Source organism: Rosa rugosa, chromosome 3 (assembly GCF_958449725.1).
Source record: "Rosa rugosa chromosome 3, drRosRugo1.1, whole genome shotgun sequence".
Lineage (NCBI taxonomy): Eukaryota > Viridiplantae > Streptophyta > Magnoliopsida > Rosales > Rosaceae > Rosa > Rosa rugosa.
The window spans coordinates 40554286-40572456 of record NC_084822.1 but is presented as its reverse complement, the minus strand read 5'-3'; the positions used below and the strand labels follow the sequence as shown (position 1 = coordinate 40572456).

The following is an 18171-nucleotide window of genomic DNA, read 5'->3' as shown; positions in this document are numbered from 1 at the left end:
TGTCATCATAATTCATTTCAAGTTTGGGTTTGTTTCTGATGATTATAAAATAAGTTGAATTTAATTTTTCTGTTGTGACATGTTTAATACGGTCGACATAATACAAACTAAGATACAAAATATTGATAGCCCTAATCACTACAGTTATTCGTATTTGAATGTTCATTTCGGATGAATAAGCTGAGTTAGCACTATGATACCTACTTATAGGCTTATAGCAGCAAGAATGTGCCACGATAATGATAATTGATTGTTGCAAAACCTAGATTTGGTGTGACTACTCCAAATACGGATGTGATATCATATGTAATAGGGAAAGTACATTAAATCATAGATTTCATATCTCTTTTCGGAATAGAATTCCTTGTAATCTTTGTACTCTTGACCCTCTATATAAAGGGCCCTATTATCAATAAAGAAGCACACAATTCTCTCTCAAATTCTCTTATTCTACAACACTGAAATTTTTTTGAAGAAGTAAAGAACTGTAGTGTATCTAACCATAACACGAGCAAAACTCTTACAAGTACAAGGAAAGTTTACTTTTATAATATCATGCTGCCCTTGAAGCAACAAGCATCTCCCTCTTCTGCTTGTAATACACATACATTTGATCAGGCTAGGGTCAGGGAGGTTCTTTTTGATTGCTGGGTTCTCCTTAAACTTCTTAACCCAATTACACAAGCCAGGGAACTCATCCCCATTCAGCACTTTGACACCAGCCAATTCTTCAATAACTCCAAAACTGGAGGCTATAAATCCCATGGCCAAGTCGGCCAGTCCAATCTCATTGCCACCAAAGAACTCCTTCTCTCCTAGACCCTGGTCTTCCAAGATCTTAAGTATCTCCTTCACCTCTTTCGATGCCTTCTCTAGTTCTTCTCCGTCGGTCATCAATAACATAGCAAATGGAAGAGCCTGCTTCACCCAAAATGAAGTATTTGCATTATTAAAAGTACTAACAACCAGAAAGTTTTGAAGTGAAAATGATAACTAAGTAGTAAAATGATCACCTTGTCATCTATAAACTTGGTCCAGAACCGCGCCGAGGCTCTTCCATGAGGGTCTTCAAGAGAAGGAAGTGTTAGAAAATATGGACTTAACAATATCTGATTTACATCAAGAATAAAAACCAATTGATTTATCTTTACATAAATAACAAGAAGTATATAATCATAACTCTAATTCTGGTTATCTATTGAGGAGTATGTCTCTTGATAGAAGTAGGAAGCTCATTAGTAATTAACCTGTATTACATCAAGTGTTGGTGATAAATTCTAAGTCTCCTATCTCGATAAACATGAAGCAGTGTTGGACTCCTTATGGGATGAGTCTAACTCGTGGTTTTGGCCAATATAAATAGGGAGCAAAGTCCCTGTATTCATCACCAGTTGTTAAGCATTTGTTCAGCCCCATTCTGAAGCTTTTGGTGTTGACATACAGAAGGCTTTTCTGCTCCAGTTCTGCTGCTATTCATTCTCGTTTCCAGTTGCTCAAGATGTCTAACCTTGGTCAAGTTGTTTCTGCAGGGATCCAGAGCGTCATTGATCCAGGTGGAGTCCTAGTGCAGCTAGGAAAGCTATTCTGCAGATTATGTGATTGTTATGCAGTTAGTTTATTGTTCTTGATGTGTGTTGTATGATTAGATCCTGTGGTTGATGTGTTTTGCTGTTGCATCATGTAGATTTAACAAATGGTATCAAAGCTTAGGAATTTCATAAAACACATATCATGTGTTTTGTTTTAGAAAACCATACTGTGAAATAATTTTCTGGAAAATAAAATATAATTTCTATTTATTGTAAAGCAGGCATTAAGTATTTTTTTTTTGAGAGAAAATAGGTCAGCCCTTTCATTAGATTCAGCAAGCAGTACAAAAACGAAACACCCCTATGGGGTCGACAGAAAGCAATCGTTCCTTAGAACCTCAAGAAACCCTATTCTAGAAGAATAAAATCCCAAAAAATCCCGAGTACACCCACCTTTTAGGAAATCCACGCACCATTATTTTAACAAAAACCAAGAAACCTCGAAGCAGACATAAAAGGGAAACAACTAAGGCACTGGTTTTTGCGACCCAAGCAAAAATTAAACAATACTATGGGTCATAAAGACCCATTCCATCCTAACCCACAACAAAGGTAGATTCCCACTCCATAATCCAGTGAGCCCAAGAAAAAAGCCCACAAAGCATTCCAAGGCCCAAGGGGCCCAGTCCATCCACAGTTTGAGTGGAGCAATGGAGACAACGGCGTTGCCGCCGCACCAACCACCACCTCCACATCCATCGTGCCCGTCCATGCAGCCATTTCTGACTCCGTCATCAATAGCCACCTCGCCCCAGTCATCACCACCAGACGTCGAATCCAAACCAAGGCCAGCATCCCCTATAGCAACGCCGACATCACGAGCCGCACCACCAGTCCGCCACAAACCATCGCTGGTCTTGCCTCCATGCTCCCCATCGTTATCACGACGCCACCACTCAGATCGGGAAACCTGAATACCATAGCCACTAGTGCAGCCAACTTCGCTGTCGCCCAACACGGTAACAAGAAGGGGACACCAATGCTGCGACTGCTGCCTCCAACCCATCACTCCAGGCTCCCTACCACCGTCGGAAGTCAGACGACCCCGATCCACAACCCAGTCGGGCCGATCTAATACAAACCCTACCAGAACCACACCATCAGAGCACGGCCTCAGATCAGCCACCCAAACATCAAACCTACCATTGCAAACAGCAACCCCAGGGAACCCACACCAAGGCGGCCGCGATCCAAGATCCAAACCGATGCCAACCGGTCGACCACGATCCACGATCCAGACTTGCCGATCCGCCTTAAACCAATATAGCTCCACTCCCTTGGAGCTCGGCTTCAGATCAGCCATAGCCCAACCAGCACCCCCAGACATCCCCATCCAAGGCGGAACACCTAGCACCAGATCGAAAACAGCAAGAAGAAATAGAGAGGTAGCCACAAGGCTAGCAATGGCCATGACCAAAGAGGTCTGGAAGGTTTGAGAATTTTGTCGATGGAGGAGGCCAACGATAACCCTAGCAGAGCACTAGGTCATTTTTAAAACTAGCAGGCATTAAGTATTGTTTAACCCGTTTTTTGGTATTATTAATCCAACTCATTAAGTAAATAGGCCCAAAACCCGAGTCCAGAATTTATATATTATTTAAAGAATATTACCGTTAGAACATAACGGTCACTTATGCTTTAGGGATCGGATTGAGTAGGGCTTACTGAGATTGAATTCTCAGTTATGAGATTCAAGACCCCTCTTTAGAATCGATTGGATCATATGGAAAGGGTTGAAATTGTTGCTTGTTTTTCTTTTTGCTTCCGCTATAAAATAATTGTTGCAGCGCTGTAGCAGAGGCCAAGGTATGTTCATTGGGAATCCCAGAACTTGTATTTCAATTTCTGCATATGGAAAGGGTTGTCATATGGATTACTGTTTAGCATATGGAAAGGGTTGTCATAATCATATTTGGAATGATTGATCATGCATATTGAAGAAATTCTGCATATATGGTTGAATGTCTCACTGTGATCGTGTGATGAAAAGTGTGGAATTGAGAATGATATGATTACTGTGATGGTATTATTTGATGATTTTGATTGAGTATTGTTTGTTTTAAGTATGCTATGGTTTTTAGTTAACAATTATAAATATATCTCCCAACATAAAATCTGCAGTATTGTTATTTTCATGGCATAAATTAATAAGTTCATACAGAAACTGAGCATATGGTTATTAATTCTAGTTTTGGTATTCTTGTAAGATTGTATTGGTCATTTTGCACAAAGCAAGTTTTCATTATCACTCTTCAAGGATTTTAAGTTTTAACAAAACTGGAACTTGTGTTTATGTATTTAAAATTGCACTTATATTTTGTCTTCCAAAGAAGTTGTTCACTGTGTAATTTTGAATGCAGAACAGTATCATATGTAAACACAATTATCTATTGAGATACCTTGAAGTTTTTCTTGTCCAAAGATATAGACTGATTCATCGAATGACAGATTTTTGTTAAATACAATGTGATAATTAAGAACTTTAGAATGTTGAGTTTTATGCCACAAAGGTGTTACTTGATATTGTTTCAGTTATGGGGTTTTATAAAAACTAATCATGTATCTGCATAAATTAAAGCTCATGACTATTTTTGAATTTTATGTCTTTTGCTTTATTTTGGTTGTGTTATTCAAATACATGATTTTGTTTTAAAGATTAACACACAGATAAAAGTTTTACTGCAGAAATCTTATTTTCTTTATTTTTCTGTGTTTTTAGGTCTAAATGTGGTCACTATAGGCCAAATTCAGTTGCTTAATGGATGGAATTATAAGAAGTGGAGAAACCAAGTTGAATTTTATCTGTCTATGCATCAAAACATGGATCTTTGCTTGATTGAGGAACAGCCATTAGAGCTAGACACTGAGAGCACAGAAGAAGATAGGAAATATTATAAGGAGTGGTATAGCGCCAACAGGAAAGCTAAAAATGTGATAAGAACCTCCATGTCTGACACAGTTAGGGGTTCAATCATTGAGCCAGAGCTTGCCATGGATTTCCTAGAGGCCATAGGAGATAAATACCAGGAAAGTGACAAAGCTGAGGCTGCTAGGCTATCCAAAAGATTTAATGAGCTGGAGTTTTCAGGAAAAGGAAGTGTGAGGGAGCACATTATGGAGCTTATTGACCTCAACTCGAGGCTGAGGGATTTAGACATGGGAGTTAAAGACTCTCAGGTTGTGCATGTGGCACTTCAGTCACTGCCTAACACCTACAGTAACCTGAGAACCTCCTACCATGCCCAAGAGTCTAACTGGGATTTGAACAAGTTGATTTCTATCTGTGTAGTAGAGGAAGAGAGAATTAGAAAAGAAGGCAAACCAACTACTGCAGTCAACCTAGTTGAGAAGCCTAAATGGAAGAAAAAGAACCAACTTAAGGCCAAGAAGACTACCACCACTAAAGTACCTGGCAAACCTGCAGAACATAAAGCTGAGAAACCTTTTAAGTTTAAGTGCTATTTTTGCAAGAAAATAGGGCACATGAAGAGAGATTGCAGTGGTTTCAAGGCTTGGATGATAAAGAAGGGTGAGTCTTTTCCAAATTCTGTCTTTTCTCTAGAAGTTAATTTTGTTAATATAGCATCTCACTCTTACTGGTTAGACTCAGGCTCACCTATACACATTACAAATTCCTTGCAGGGTTTAACAAACAAGAGGACACCAAAGAATAGTGAGGTCCAAGTCTGTGTGGGGAATGGTTCGAGAGTAGCAGTTAAGGCCATTGGGACTCTGAAGATTGATTTAGGCTTAGGAAATTTTCTTTTTCTAGATAGTGTTTATTATATTCCTTCTTTAAAAAGGAATTTGATTTCAGTAGGTCTTTTAGTTAAGATTGGTTGCAAACTCATTATTGATTTCAGTGGAATAAAGTTGTTTCAGGGTTCAAATTATCTTGGCTGTGGTGTGTTTATGCATGATTATTTGAAATTAAATTGTTCTGTTGCTCAACAGGAGATTATGTTGATTGAAAATAATCAAAACACTATTAAGAATAACACTGTCACAGGTACAAAAAGAACATTGTTCAATAATAAGTCTGCAAATATATGGCATAGAAGATTAGGCCATATATCTAAAGAAAGACTGAAAACACTCGAGAAAAACAAAATTTTACCTGCATTGGATTATACTGATTTAAATGACTGCATTGAGTGTTTTAAAGGAAAATTGACTAACTGCAGAAAGAAAAAGGCCTTAAGAAGTCAAAACCTATTAGAACTAATACATACAGACATATGTGGTCCATTTAAACACAAAACTATCTGTGGAAATTTTTACTTCATCACATTCATAGACGATTTTTCCAGGTACTGCTATATCTATTTACTATCAGAAAAGTCACAAGCTCTAGATGCATTCAAAATTTATAAAACTGAAGTTGAATTGCAGCTAGAGAAGAAAATTAAGTTAGTGAGATCTGATAGGGGAGGGGAGTTCTATGGAAAACACACTGAAGCAGGCCAGCAAAAGGGTCCCTTTGCACTATATTTACAGGAAAATGGCATTAAGGCTCAGTACACAACTCCCTATAATCCTACACAAAATGGAGTAGCAGAGAGGAAAAATAGAACATTATTAAACATGGTGAGAAGTATGATGTGCACTACAGGTCTACCTATATTTTTATGGGGTGAAGCTCTTAAGACTGCAAATTATATTTGCAATAGATCACCTAGTAAATCAGTAGACAAAACACCTTTTGAGTTATGGTGTGGAAGGCAACCTAGCTTGCATCACTGCCATGTGTGGGGATGCAAGGCTGAGGCAAAGTTGCCAAATGCACAGACACAGAAGCTTGAATCCAAAACAGTCAGTTGCCATTTTATTGGCTACTGTGAGAAATCTAAAGGCTATAGGTTCTATGCAGCTCAAAATTTCACCAGAACTTTTGAAACTCATCAAGCAAAATTTTTGGATGAAGGTTACAGTAATACTAATTTTGAAGACTTGTCTTTAGAGTTAGAAGAAATTACTGAAAACGAAAATTTACAGAATATCTTGCCTTTAATTCAGTCAAATAATGCAGATTTAGAAACTCAAAGCCAAAATCAAGTTTTAGAAGAACCAGTAGTCTTAGAACCTCATGTAGATGAACCTATGAATGATGTCCATTTAGAAAATAACCCTGCAGAAGAACAAATTCCACCTCAGCCTAGGAGATCCCAGAGAGAGAGAAGACCAGTATATGGGGAAGATAGTGATTTTGTAGTGTACCTGCAAGAAACTGATATCCTAGGTGAAGATAATGATCCTTCAAGCTTCAAGCAAGCTATTGAGAGCCATGAAGTTGAAGAATGGCAGAAAGCCATGAAGGCTGAGATCGAGTCAATGAAGCAAAATTCAGTATGGGAACTAGTCAGACCAAACCTAAACCAAAAACCAATAGGCTGCAAGTGGGTGTTTAAGACAAAGAGAGATGCAAATGGTAATATAGAAAGGCATAAAGCCAGGCTAGTAGCTAAGGGTTTCACACAAAAAGAAGGCATAGACTATACAGAAACTTTCTCTCCAGTTTCAACTAAAGACTCATTTAGGATTATAATGGCTTTAGTAGCTCATTATAATATGGAACTGCATCAAATGGATGTGAAAACAACTTTTTTGAATGGAGAGTTAGAAGAGGTCATATATATGAAACAACCTGAAGGTTTTGTGAAAACAGGAAAAGAAGATCATGTATGCAAACTGAAAAGATCAATTTATGGACTTAAGCAGGCTTCTAGACAATGGTATAAGAAGTTTGATTCAGTGATTTCATCTTTTGGCTTTTCAGAAAATATTGTAGATGAATGTGTGTACATTAAGATAGCTGGGAAAAATTTTATTTTTCTTATACTGTATGTAGATGATATTCTTTTAGCTAGCACTGACATAAAATTGCTTAAAGATACCAAAGCTTTTCTGTCTAAAAATTTTGACATGAAAGATTTGGGTGAGGCATCCTATGTTTTAGGAATTGAGATTAAGAGAGACAGGGCACAAGGCTTATTAGGCTTATCTCAACACAATTACATCACAAAAGTGTTAAAGAGATTTGGAATGGAGTCTTGTGCATCAGGTGATGCTCCTATGACCAAAGGTGACAAACTGTCTAAAAACAAAAATTCTAAAATTGGGGGGAAGATGTCTGATATGGAAAGCAAGCCTTATGCTAGGTTAATTGGTAGCCTAATGTATGCACAGGTCTGCACTAGACCTGATTTATCATTTGCAGTTGGGATTTTATCTAGGTTTCAGTCTAATCCTAGTCATGAGCACTAGGTTGCAGGAAAGAAAGTACTTAGATATCTGCAGAAAACTAAATCTCACATGTTGGTTTACAGACAAGTTAAGAAGCTTGAACTTGTTGGCTATACTGATTCAGATTTTGCAGGCCATTATCCGGATTCTAAAAAGTCCACATCAGGTTATGTCTTCATGCTTGCAGGAGGGGCTGTTGCATGGAAAACCATGAAACAGTCATTGATTTCAACCTCCACTATGCAGGCTGAGTTCATAGCCATTTATGAAGGAGTCTGTGAAGGCTTGTGGATCAAAAAATTTCTATTGCATACTAAAGTATTAAGTTCAATTGGTTCAGATGCATTGAAAATATTTTGTGATAATGAGGCTGCAGTATTTTTTGGTAAAAACAGTAAAAGATCCAACAACTCTAAACACATAGACTTAAAATTCTATAGTGTTAGAGAAAGAGTGAAGCATGGTGAGATAAATGTTTTGAATATTGACACTGAATCACAACTTGCAGATCCTTTCACTAAAGCATTATCAGTTACAAGTTTTCAGAAGCATACCAAGAACATGGGAATTCTATCTAGTTTGGAGGCTTGAGCTCAGTGGGAGCCAATTTTAATTTTTAGAATTTATTTTGTAATAGGATTCTTGGTTCAGTCATTATCGATTTTAGTTTTTGCTTGTAATTTTGATACTGCAGTTTCTGAATAGATGAGGTATTTCATATATGTGTTCTTTTGTTTTTAGCATTACTTTAATTTTGCAGTCTTGCAAATTACAGTTTTTGAACTTTAAAATATCAATGTGTGTTATCAAGTGAACTTTTCTGCATTGAGGAATTTTGCAGGTTCAGTTTCAGTTTTCAGTTAAGCAAATACCAGTTCACTAGTGTTTCAGTTTTTGCTGTCAAGATTTTGAATTGTCAAAATCATTCTGTTGGACTGTGAGCATTGGATTTTGCAGGTAGATATACTTATCCAAATTTCTGCTCTTATTATCACTTTGAGCTTATGTGATTGCAGTATTTGATGTTAGTGATCTTTAATCAGTTTGGTTATTTAATCAAAATTGGTTTGAGGTTCTGCATTATTTTCTGCAAATTGACCAAGCTGAATGAGCTGTGAGTTTTTGTATACTTCAGTGCACACTTTAGTTGTTGGTTATGTTGAGTTATTGGTTCAATTGGTTTGTATGCAGACAATGTTAGTCCAAGTGGGAGATTGTTAGAAAATATGGACTTAACAATATCTGATTTACATCAAGAATAAAAACCAATTGATTTATCTTTACATAAATAACAAGAAGTATATAATCATAACTCTAATTCTGGTTATCTATTGAGGAGTATGTCTCTTGATAGAAGTAGGAAGCTCATTAGTAATTAACCTGTATTACATCAAGTGTTGGTGATAAATTCTAAGTCTCCTATCTCGATAAACATGAAGCAGTGTTGGACTCCTTATGGGATGAGTCTAACTCGTGGTTTTGGCCAATATAAATAGGGAGCAAAGTCCCTGTATTCATCACCAGTTGTTAAGCATTTGTTCAGCCCCATTTTGAAGCTTTTGGTGTTGACATACAGAAGGCTTTTCTGCTCCAGTTCTGCTGCTATTCATTCTCGTTTCCAGTTGCTCAAGATGTCTAACCTTGGTCAAGTTGTTTCTGCAGGGATCCAAAGCGTCATTGATCCAGGTGGAGTCCTAGTGCAACTAGGAAAGCTATTCTGCAGATTATGCGATTGTTATGCAGTTAGTTTATTGTTCTTGATGTGTGTTGTATGATTAGATCCTGTGGTTGATGTGTTTTGCTGTTGCATCATGTAGATTTAACAGGAAGCAACGGATTTCCGGGCCACGTCTCTTCAATATACTCGAGGATAACAGTGGACTCAGAAATTGGCTTCCCATTGTGAACAAGCACCGGGATCTTCTTGTGAATTGGGTTGTACTGTAGAAGCAAATCACTCTTGTTACTCAAATCTTCTTCTATATACTCATACTTGACGCCCTTGAGCTCCAGAGCCCAAATCGCTCTGTAACCATATGGACTAGGCCATGCTCCAAATAGCTTAACATCTTCCATTTCTTCTTCAACTTGTGTTCTTCCCTGAACTCTGCAGTCCCCTTTATGTATATATGATTCTCTGCAAAGCTTTGAACTTTCCTTTTGGAATGTTAGACGGGAAGTTGGGTTTTTCTTCTTGGCCTTCTTAAATTTTGACCACTTGGATGCCGGGTCCATCAAGATAAGAAACTTTCTAAAGAGGCATGCACAAAGATGACTTGTTAGCCAAGCTCAAGCATATTATTTTAAGAGGACTAACTGAGTACTCACTATTCTTGTTTAATTGTCCAACAGCTTATAAAGACCAGCACATCATTAAAAAGAGGTAGGAAGATCAAAACACATCCTGATTCTTTACACAGAAATGGAAGAAGTGAAGCTACTAGGAACATGGCCTAGTCCCTTTTGTTACAGGGTCATATGGGCTCTGAAACTGAAGGGTGTGAAGTATGAAGATGTGGAAGAGGACCTTGTCAACAAGAGTGATCGTCTTTTACAGTACAACCCAGTTCATAAGAAGGTACCGGTGCTCGTTCATGGTGGAAAACCGATCTTAGAGTCTACTACTGTTATTCTTGAATACATTGAGGAGGTGTGGCCACAGAATCCCTTGCTTTCTGATGACCCTTATGAGAGGGCCACGGCTCGGTTTTGGACTAAATTTGGAGCGGACAAGGTAAGATATATTTTGATTAAGTCGTTTAGATACTCATCCAAAACTTGGCTAAAACAAATAACAACCACTATGTTACACATTTTGAATTTCAATTTTGGTCCATATGTTGCGAATCAAATTGAATAATTTGTAACACATACACCAAAATTGAAATTTTGACTATAGTGTGGATACCGAAAATAATTTTTAACCTTACATTTATTCACATCAATCGGATGACTGATTAGCAATGGGGACTGTAGAGCCCCATTTTTATTAAATTTTTTCATACAGTTGGGGAAGAGCATGAGAGGGCAAGAAAAGAGGGACAAGAAGTGCTGAAAATAATGGAAGAACAAGGGCTTGGAGAAAAGAAATTTTTTGGAGGGGACAAAGTTGGACTGGCAGACTTGGCATTTGGATGGATAGCTGGTTGGCTTCAAGCGATGGAAGAAGCAGCTGGTGTGAAGCTTTTAGAAGCCAACATGTTTCCTCGCTTGGAGGATTGGATCAAGAATTTCAGAGAAGTCACTGTGATCAAGGACAACCTTCCAGGTCATGAAGAATTGTTGGACTATTTCAGGCGCCTAAGAGAGAGGCTTGCTCTATTATCAACGTCGTAGCTAGGCACTGGTTTGAAATATATGTATTACGAGAACGATACATATTTTGAGTATGAAGTATGAACAAAACTTAGTGCTAAGTTAAATAAGGCCCATGTTTAATCGAAACAGCACCACTACTCACTACAAATAACTAGCCTCAAAGGCGGAATTTCCAAGGAAATGGAGCAATCAGACCACCGTTGCCTGCCAAGCAATGTCCTCTTGAGCTCAATCTTATGCCAAACATAGTATTCTAATTGTAAATGCACTATGTAGTTCAAAGAAAAAAGAAACTAGCTTGCTGCAGACTTACAATTAGAGTCTACTATAACAAATAAAAACTCTGCTTCAAGTTTGGCCTCTAGCTATACACTTAATCTGTAGGCCTTCTACTATACAAATGCTAGCCGGTACTTTGAATGAAACCAACTTCATATTTGTGTTTAAAGAAATGGAATGTGCGCCTGCCGGACAAAACTTAGAAGTCCTGCGCTTTCCGTCTCAATTCATTAAGCTCCATTTCAATTTCAGAATCCTTGAATGGATATGCCTTGTTTGAACTGGGAGTAACAGTTCTTCCGGGTGGAAGATCTCCTTTCTGTTTGGAGTAACAAAAGAAAGAAAATAGGTCAATGACCCCGGTTGTTGAGAAGGATTAACGAAAAAGTTTAAGAACCTAAAATTGATTACACTTTTTCAAGAATATATATTTCCCCTGCATGATAAGGCATACCTTTGAACTACCAGACAGTTCTTTCTTCAAGCTTGCAAGATCATCATCAACAGAAGAGCTCTCTAGCATCGCAAACTGCAATTTCGGTACAGATTTGAAATGATAAGAAATCCAGTATGAGCAGAGAAACTATCATAAGTAGGTTAAATGGTAAATCAATGTACTGCTATCAATTAGGTAGCTAAACAACGTAAATTGTAATCATCTTATATGGTCATTTGAAAATCAGCAGTTTTCTTTGCCTTTGAAGCTCATTATAAATAACCAAAGTGCATTTGAAACAAAGAAGCTGGTTTAGAATAAATTTTTTGAAACACGAGATACAAAGAACATCCTATCCAAACACGAGATGGTATGTATTACTATACGTGATGAAATCTATGTTCCTACCCACTACTATGTATGTATGTATATATGTATGTCTTATACAGCTGGAACTATGCCACCATAACAGATTAATAAGCTTCCTTTTTGACAGTTTCTATATTGTTTTTCTAAACATGTGTGATCTGCTTTGTCTTTCCACTTTCCATGGGTCTAATCAATCGGAAGATGATATTGAATTATAGACACGCCAGATCAAACACGGAATGGGTAGCCAAGACAATGAGCCCTCACCTTTCCTTCCAGATCGTCTGTAGTTAACTGGCCAAGAGCTTCTGCTTGGGATTCCATTGCCAGGACTATTCATAGGAAAAAGAATTTGAACATTAATATGCATCCACCTATGTGTCTATATGTTTAACATAAAGATTCAGTGCAATATAAATCTGGCTGTCACCAATCAATAATAGACAATCAACATGCAACGCACATAACCATGTGGTTAGATTCAATAACTTGTGCAAACAGAAGTAACAGCACAGGCATAATAAAAGTAACTTCACTTATAATCTAAAGCCACGGCAGTAAGACATTGTTACCCCTTCAATCTTATTATATAAAGCAAACTCCCCCTCAAATGATTAAATTTTTGAATTTCCACAAAAGGCCTTTCGTTAACAATATAAGTAAAACAAAGAATCTAATAAACTAGGAGCTTGACTAAATCATAAAGTGTTTCCAAATAGACAACTTCCTTACCTTTCTCCTCCATCTTGTCAAAAGCGGAAAGGGCACTACTTGTATTGACATTCCCCACCATCTCACTCACTTTAGTAGCAGTCCTGAAGCAACAGCACAGTGACCATTAACAGCGACATTAAGGAGATACCCAACTCCATTGACCCAATTTTTTTTTCTTTCTTAAGAAAATGGAGATGACAGACTTTGTAGAAAAGGAAAGTGAGAATTGGTAACAAACTTTGCAGACTGAGCGCGTGCTTTGAGGGTATCTTTTTTCGATCTTGCCTCTTGTATCTTGCTCTCTAAAAGCTACATAAAATGTACATGATAGTAATAGTTGCATTCATATCCACATAATTGCAAGCACTACTAATATTTGTAATTATATATGCTAAGAAAAGCTAATTTTGATAAAAACTGATTAACCTCAATGCTCACTCTTTCGGACAGTTTTCTATGAACATAAGAAAGAGAACACTTGCTTATTTTCTCCTAATTATAAAACTTTGTCATTCCTAAGTAGTAACAGATAAAACCTGATAAGATAATCACAGGATCAAATATACTTCTAAACCTTTTCTTTAATCAAAAAGCTTCTCTCTTCATCTTTCATATTTTATAGGAAAACTTTTATCTAATCTTTTTTTGGTTTTCTCTCGATCTATGATTCATCAGTCTCTTAAACACGTAATAACTAGCACTTCCAATAACTAGCACTTCCTTTTGGCCAAAAGTAGATAGTAAACTTGCTACTTTTCGTAAGCCATACAGCAAATTTGATTTGCAAGCTTCAAACAAGAAACTTGACTCTGTGACATGCCATCAGATGCTAAGCTTTATAGTCATAACATGCAAAAAGACTGGAAATGCAGATGCCAGTCAGCAATTCTATCTTTCATAAAACATGAGTAACACAAACAAATTCAATAATAAATATAAATCTGGTAACAAAAGAATTCAATGATAAAATAGAAATTAGCTTACCTTTGTATTAGACACAAGATTATCAACAACACCTTTTTGTTGATCAAGTTGCGTTCTCAAAGAATTAGCATTATCCTGAAATACAAATAAAGAAATATAAATTATTTTGTATAACCCTTTGCAGCCTGAAGGTGAGGCAACTAGTCTGAGGCGAAAGGAAACATTGGATTCATGATGATTCATATATAGGGTTCCAACTCTTTTAGTTGTCAACTTGAGCTAAATACTTCAAATCATGTATTTGCTCAGTAAAATGGTTGAAAAGCAGAAAGTTCTCAAAATTAAAAACATGAAACAAAAAGTAAGTGAGAAACATCTAAACACATAAAAAACTTCTACTACTGATTAGACTTGCCGCAAAAGATTTACGCCTCTTCAGAGCTTCACGTGCAAGATCCTCCTCTCCTTTCTGAAGAGCTAATTGTGCTTTTCGATACCTATATCAAAGAAAGACCGTGAATTTACAAATCACTTGACAATACTAGTAACATTAGACAACCATCCCATCTACATTACCAGTCCTCAGAAGCTTGTTGTGCAGCTTTGTACTTATTTTCCAATCGTTTTTGAGAAGCCAATACCTTCATAAGGAAAACAAAGATAACTATGATCAATTCAAAATAAACAAAAAGTATATAAACCATATCAGTAAAGAAATGCATAGACATTTATAAAATACCTGAAGTTCACTACAATAACCTCTCATGGTTATGGGTAAGTAATCAAAAAATAACATACAAGAAAGAAGTAAAAGAGATGAACTAATATAAAAAGATAATAGATGGAAGATAAAAAGTAAAAAGAGATAACTGACGGAACTGAAGATGGGAAATCTACAATGAATATGAGCAAATTCTAGAGCATATAAGAGTAAAAAACACAAGGAAATTGCGCGAAACTCCCAGATACTTGTACTAAAAATGCAAAGAATTGATTCAAAAATTTGGGAAAATAGCATTACCTGTGCTGTGGCCTGACGCATCTTTGTCAAGTCATCATTCATTTCAAGAACTGCTTGCTCCAAGATTTTCTCAGGATCTTCAAAGGAACTTATGATTGCATTTGCATATGACTGCAATCAGTAAAACTTGTGTAAGGAAGGTACTAGGTATAATAAGAACATCACATTGTTATTATTATGCGGATACAGGTTAAGCTATCAATTTACAAGATGTCACCTTGACAACTCTAGAAAACCGGTCAAAAAGGTTCATACGGGCACCGAGAGCACCTCCACGTTGTCTCGAATGATGTCGCTTATTGGAAGGAGCAACCCTAATGACTTCAACTTTTAGAGCTCCCACTGAAAGAAAAGTAAATGTAAGACGGGAGATAATACCTACTTGTAGGTGGTGTTTACACAAATTCCATAGCTCACAACGAATCAACTATCATTTTGATATGTCAAGTTATGACCAGAATTTACGTTCAACTGGGACTAGAACATCATCAACACCTAAAAAACTAGAGTGCAAAGCTATTCAAAACTTCACACAGGTAGTGTAAGATGAAATTCTTAACCATATCATTAATCCATATACACCACTGACCGCTCCAATCAATCAAATGTCATTATCCTTTTATGTTCTCACCTTTTCATTCTATATATGTGTAGTGTCAACATCTCTAAGTTAGAATATGCAATTCATGTATCTTACATGGACATAATAAACAGAGATTTAGGGAAAAAAGAAAGGCCCTTAATGATAACACACAAACACAAAAATCCAATTATAAAGTTGATGTGAGAGTAACTGAGTAACAACAAACTTACTAAAGTAACTCAATTTTCAGATGTTCCATAGCAGTATTATTGCTAGCAATAGCATCTTAGTATCAAATAAGCCAACAATCACATGGCATGTTTGTTTATTCTTGCCTATATCAGGCTGCTCCATGTCATTATTACATCTGACATGATGAGAGCCTGACAAGATAATGAGATCGAGAAAAAAATCTCATTGCTTACACTGTCCTTGCATTTCCTCAACTAAAGTTGATATTCTTAACAGTAACTCTACTAATAAATAATACTACCGAGATGAAGTAAATAAACAACAGTGACAAACTAGCATACTATTATACTTTTTCTGAATTAAAGAAATAAAACAAAGTGAATTATTTCAGGTAATGCTTGTTTTTCCAGAAACATAGTACACCCACTAGAGTTCAATAATGGCACTATATTACACATAAAGTAGGCTCCTACAATCAGAGAACACGACCTTGATTATCTAAAGATCTCTTTAAATCTTTCTTCTGACTAGCCATCATGCCTATGCTGGAAGAAATAAAAAAAGATAGTAGGGTTTAGGGTCGAGCGGCAACCAGATAAATGAGGCTGAAAATTACAAATTTGTTGAAATCCTTCACAGTCCACTGCTACTAGTGTCTAGGAGAGTAGGACATTACCGAAATGATTTCTTACATCGTATACAAACTTTCAAACCAAACTAATTAGCTTTTGAATTATAAATTTGACACCCATTGGTTTAGACAAAAACAGATATGAAAATAAGTAAAGTTAAAGTATTGATTTTTTTTCGAAATCAAAAGAGTACAGTGTCCAACAATCCCACGTCCACATGCATTAAAACATGTAACCAATATATGAACACCAAACGACTGAGCTGAGGACAATAACAAACTACATAGGGGCATTACCAAACAGAAAAACAGAGAGCAACAATAAGCAGAAAGCAGGAATACAACACTTGTTAATAACTACAAAACAAAACAAAAAAGCTAATTGCACATTATAGAAACCGGAATGTCTCTAAACTCCCCATTCATCGATACTCACAAAGAAATCCCAAGTTTCACTCTTTCGCACAAAGTTTTCACCTTCTGCTCCGCCGCCTCAAAAGTTCCACCAGACCACCCAAAAAAAAAAAAAAAACAGCCAAAAACACAACAATTTGGCAGAACTCGCATCAATTCAACAAACACAGCACACTGCTCTTCAGCCAATAGTGAAACACAAGACCGAAAATGACCCAAGTCAGATCTTGCCCCTTCAAAAAGCTGATGCCACTAGGAGTGTAACTAAGCAATGTAGAAATAAGTGTCAACTTTACAAATGATACCAGAACATTCTTAACGCCCTTATGTGCACTTATCCAAAAGCTAGTACTTATACTTGACTAGTTATCTTGGACTTCCAAATGAAGTTGGATGCACTGCAAAAGGGTGAGGATTGTTTATCAATCAACCAATTACTACTATAGCACTAGCTTCAAAACATTTCGGAACATTTTCGATAACATCTAACCTATTTGAAACACCATTCAGCCTCCAAACACGAGAATTCCAACCCTAAGACTGCTGGAATAGCAACTGACACATTATGAGTAGAACACATTTGAATTCCAGAAATCTAAAAATCTCCCAATTTCCAAAACAAGATATAGTTTTGAGGGAGAGAGACAGCAAAAATCAATTCTATTATTTTGAACTTGAATGAAATCAAAAACACAGGGGAGTGAGAAAGAGGCGCATACCTCCGCCGTTGAAAAACGACGTCGTGAGAGGTCTCCTGACCATGGAGAGGGTGGTGGAGGATGATGAAGAAGAAGAAGAAGAAGGCGGGGATTGGAACGAAGAGGCGGGAGTTGAAGCCATGGTCAATCCTGTAAATATCTGCAATTTGGTGGCCATTTTCTCAATATAGGATGAGTTGAAATGGTGCGATTGGGATTGAAGAATGAAGAGAGACACTGCGATTAGAAACGTGGTGGTTTAGATTCAGAGTACAACTGCCTTCTAGTTCATGGCGGAGAAGAGGTGTGGCCACACAGACTCGTTTGTTTTCAGATGAGACAGCTTGGTTCTGGACCAATTTGACTATATTTTCTAAAACATGGACTAAATTGAAAACTTCAACTCTTTCACTTTTTCTATTAAAAAAAAAGGTTTTTGTCCATTTACCCCATTTCTAGGGATTTTTTTCCCACTTACCCCATTAAGTTTTTTTAATTCTCTCTTACCCAATACACTGTTGATGGGTTAAGTGGGGTAAGTGGGATAACTTTGGCTCATTTTGGGGCTTTTGGTCAAGGACCCTATTATGTAAATGTACGTGTATCACTGATCTTTTTTATCTCTTATCTATTGATCTCTATGAATTCATTCATATGATTCTTGTACTTTTGGAGATATACATTTTTCTGTCCTTGGTTGTTCTGCAAAATTGGAAAGAAGCGTTGAAGAAGGTGTTTGGCTCCAAAACCAGTTGGCTTG

The 18171-nt window shown here is 36.9% G+C and overlaps 3 protein-coding genes across 3 annotated transcripts; 1 reads left to right on the top strand and 2 right to left on the bottom strand.

Moving 5' to 3' along the window:
- Positions 1-351: 351 nt before the first annotated feature.
- LOC133736064 (probable glutathione S-transferase) lies at positions 352-10239 on the bottom strand. Its single transcript, XM_062163503.1, has 3 exons — positions 9663-10239; positions 1014-1082; positions 352-918 (listed from the first exon to the last, which is right to left on the bottom strand). Exons 1-3 carry the CDS (start codon positions 10065-10067, stop codon positions 451-453), a joined length of 942 nt encoding a protein of 313 aa, XP_062019487.1. The 5' UTR covers positions 10068-10239; the 3' UTR covers positions 352-450.
- A 1-nt stretch (position 10240) lies between these two features.
- On the top strand, positions 10241-11181 carry LOC133736067 (probable glutathione S-transferase). The gene is made up of 2 exons (XM_062163505.1): positions 10241-10566; positions 10809-11181. Exons 1-2 carry the CDS (start codon positions 10255-10257, stop codon positions 11166-11168), a joined length of 672 nt encoding a protein of 223 aa, XP_062019489.1. The 5' UTR covers positions 10241-10254; the 3' UTR covers positions 11169-11181.
- Positions 11182-11423: 242 nt separating this feature from the next.
- LOC133736063 (membrane-associated 30 kDa protein, chloroplastic-like) lies at positions 11424-17779 on the bottom strand. The gene is made up of 11 exons (XM_062163502.1): positions 17433-17779; positions 15111-15235; positions 14894-15004; positions 14449-14513; positions 14288-14369; positions 13933-14007; positions 13187-13257; positions 12967-13049; positions 12502-12566; positions 11884-11958; positions 11424-11748 (listed from the first exon to the last, which is right to left on the bottom strand). The coding sequence occupies exons 1-11, from the start codon at positions 17587-17589 to the stop codon at positions 11629-11631; spliced, it is 1029 nt and encodes a 342-aa protein (XP_062019486.1). The 5' UTR covers positions 17590-17779; the 3' UTR covers positions 11424-11628.
- Between the last annotated feature and the right edge of the window lie 392 nt (positions 17780-18171).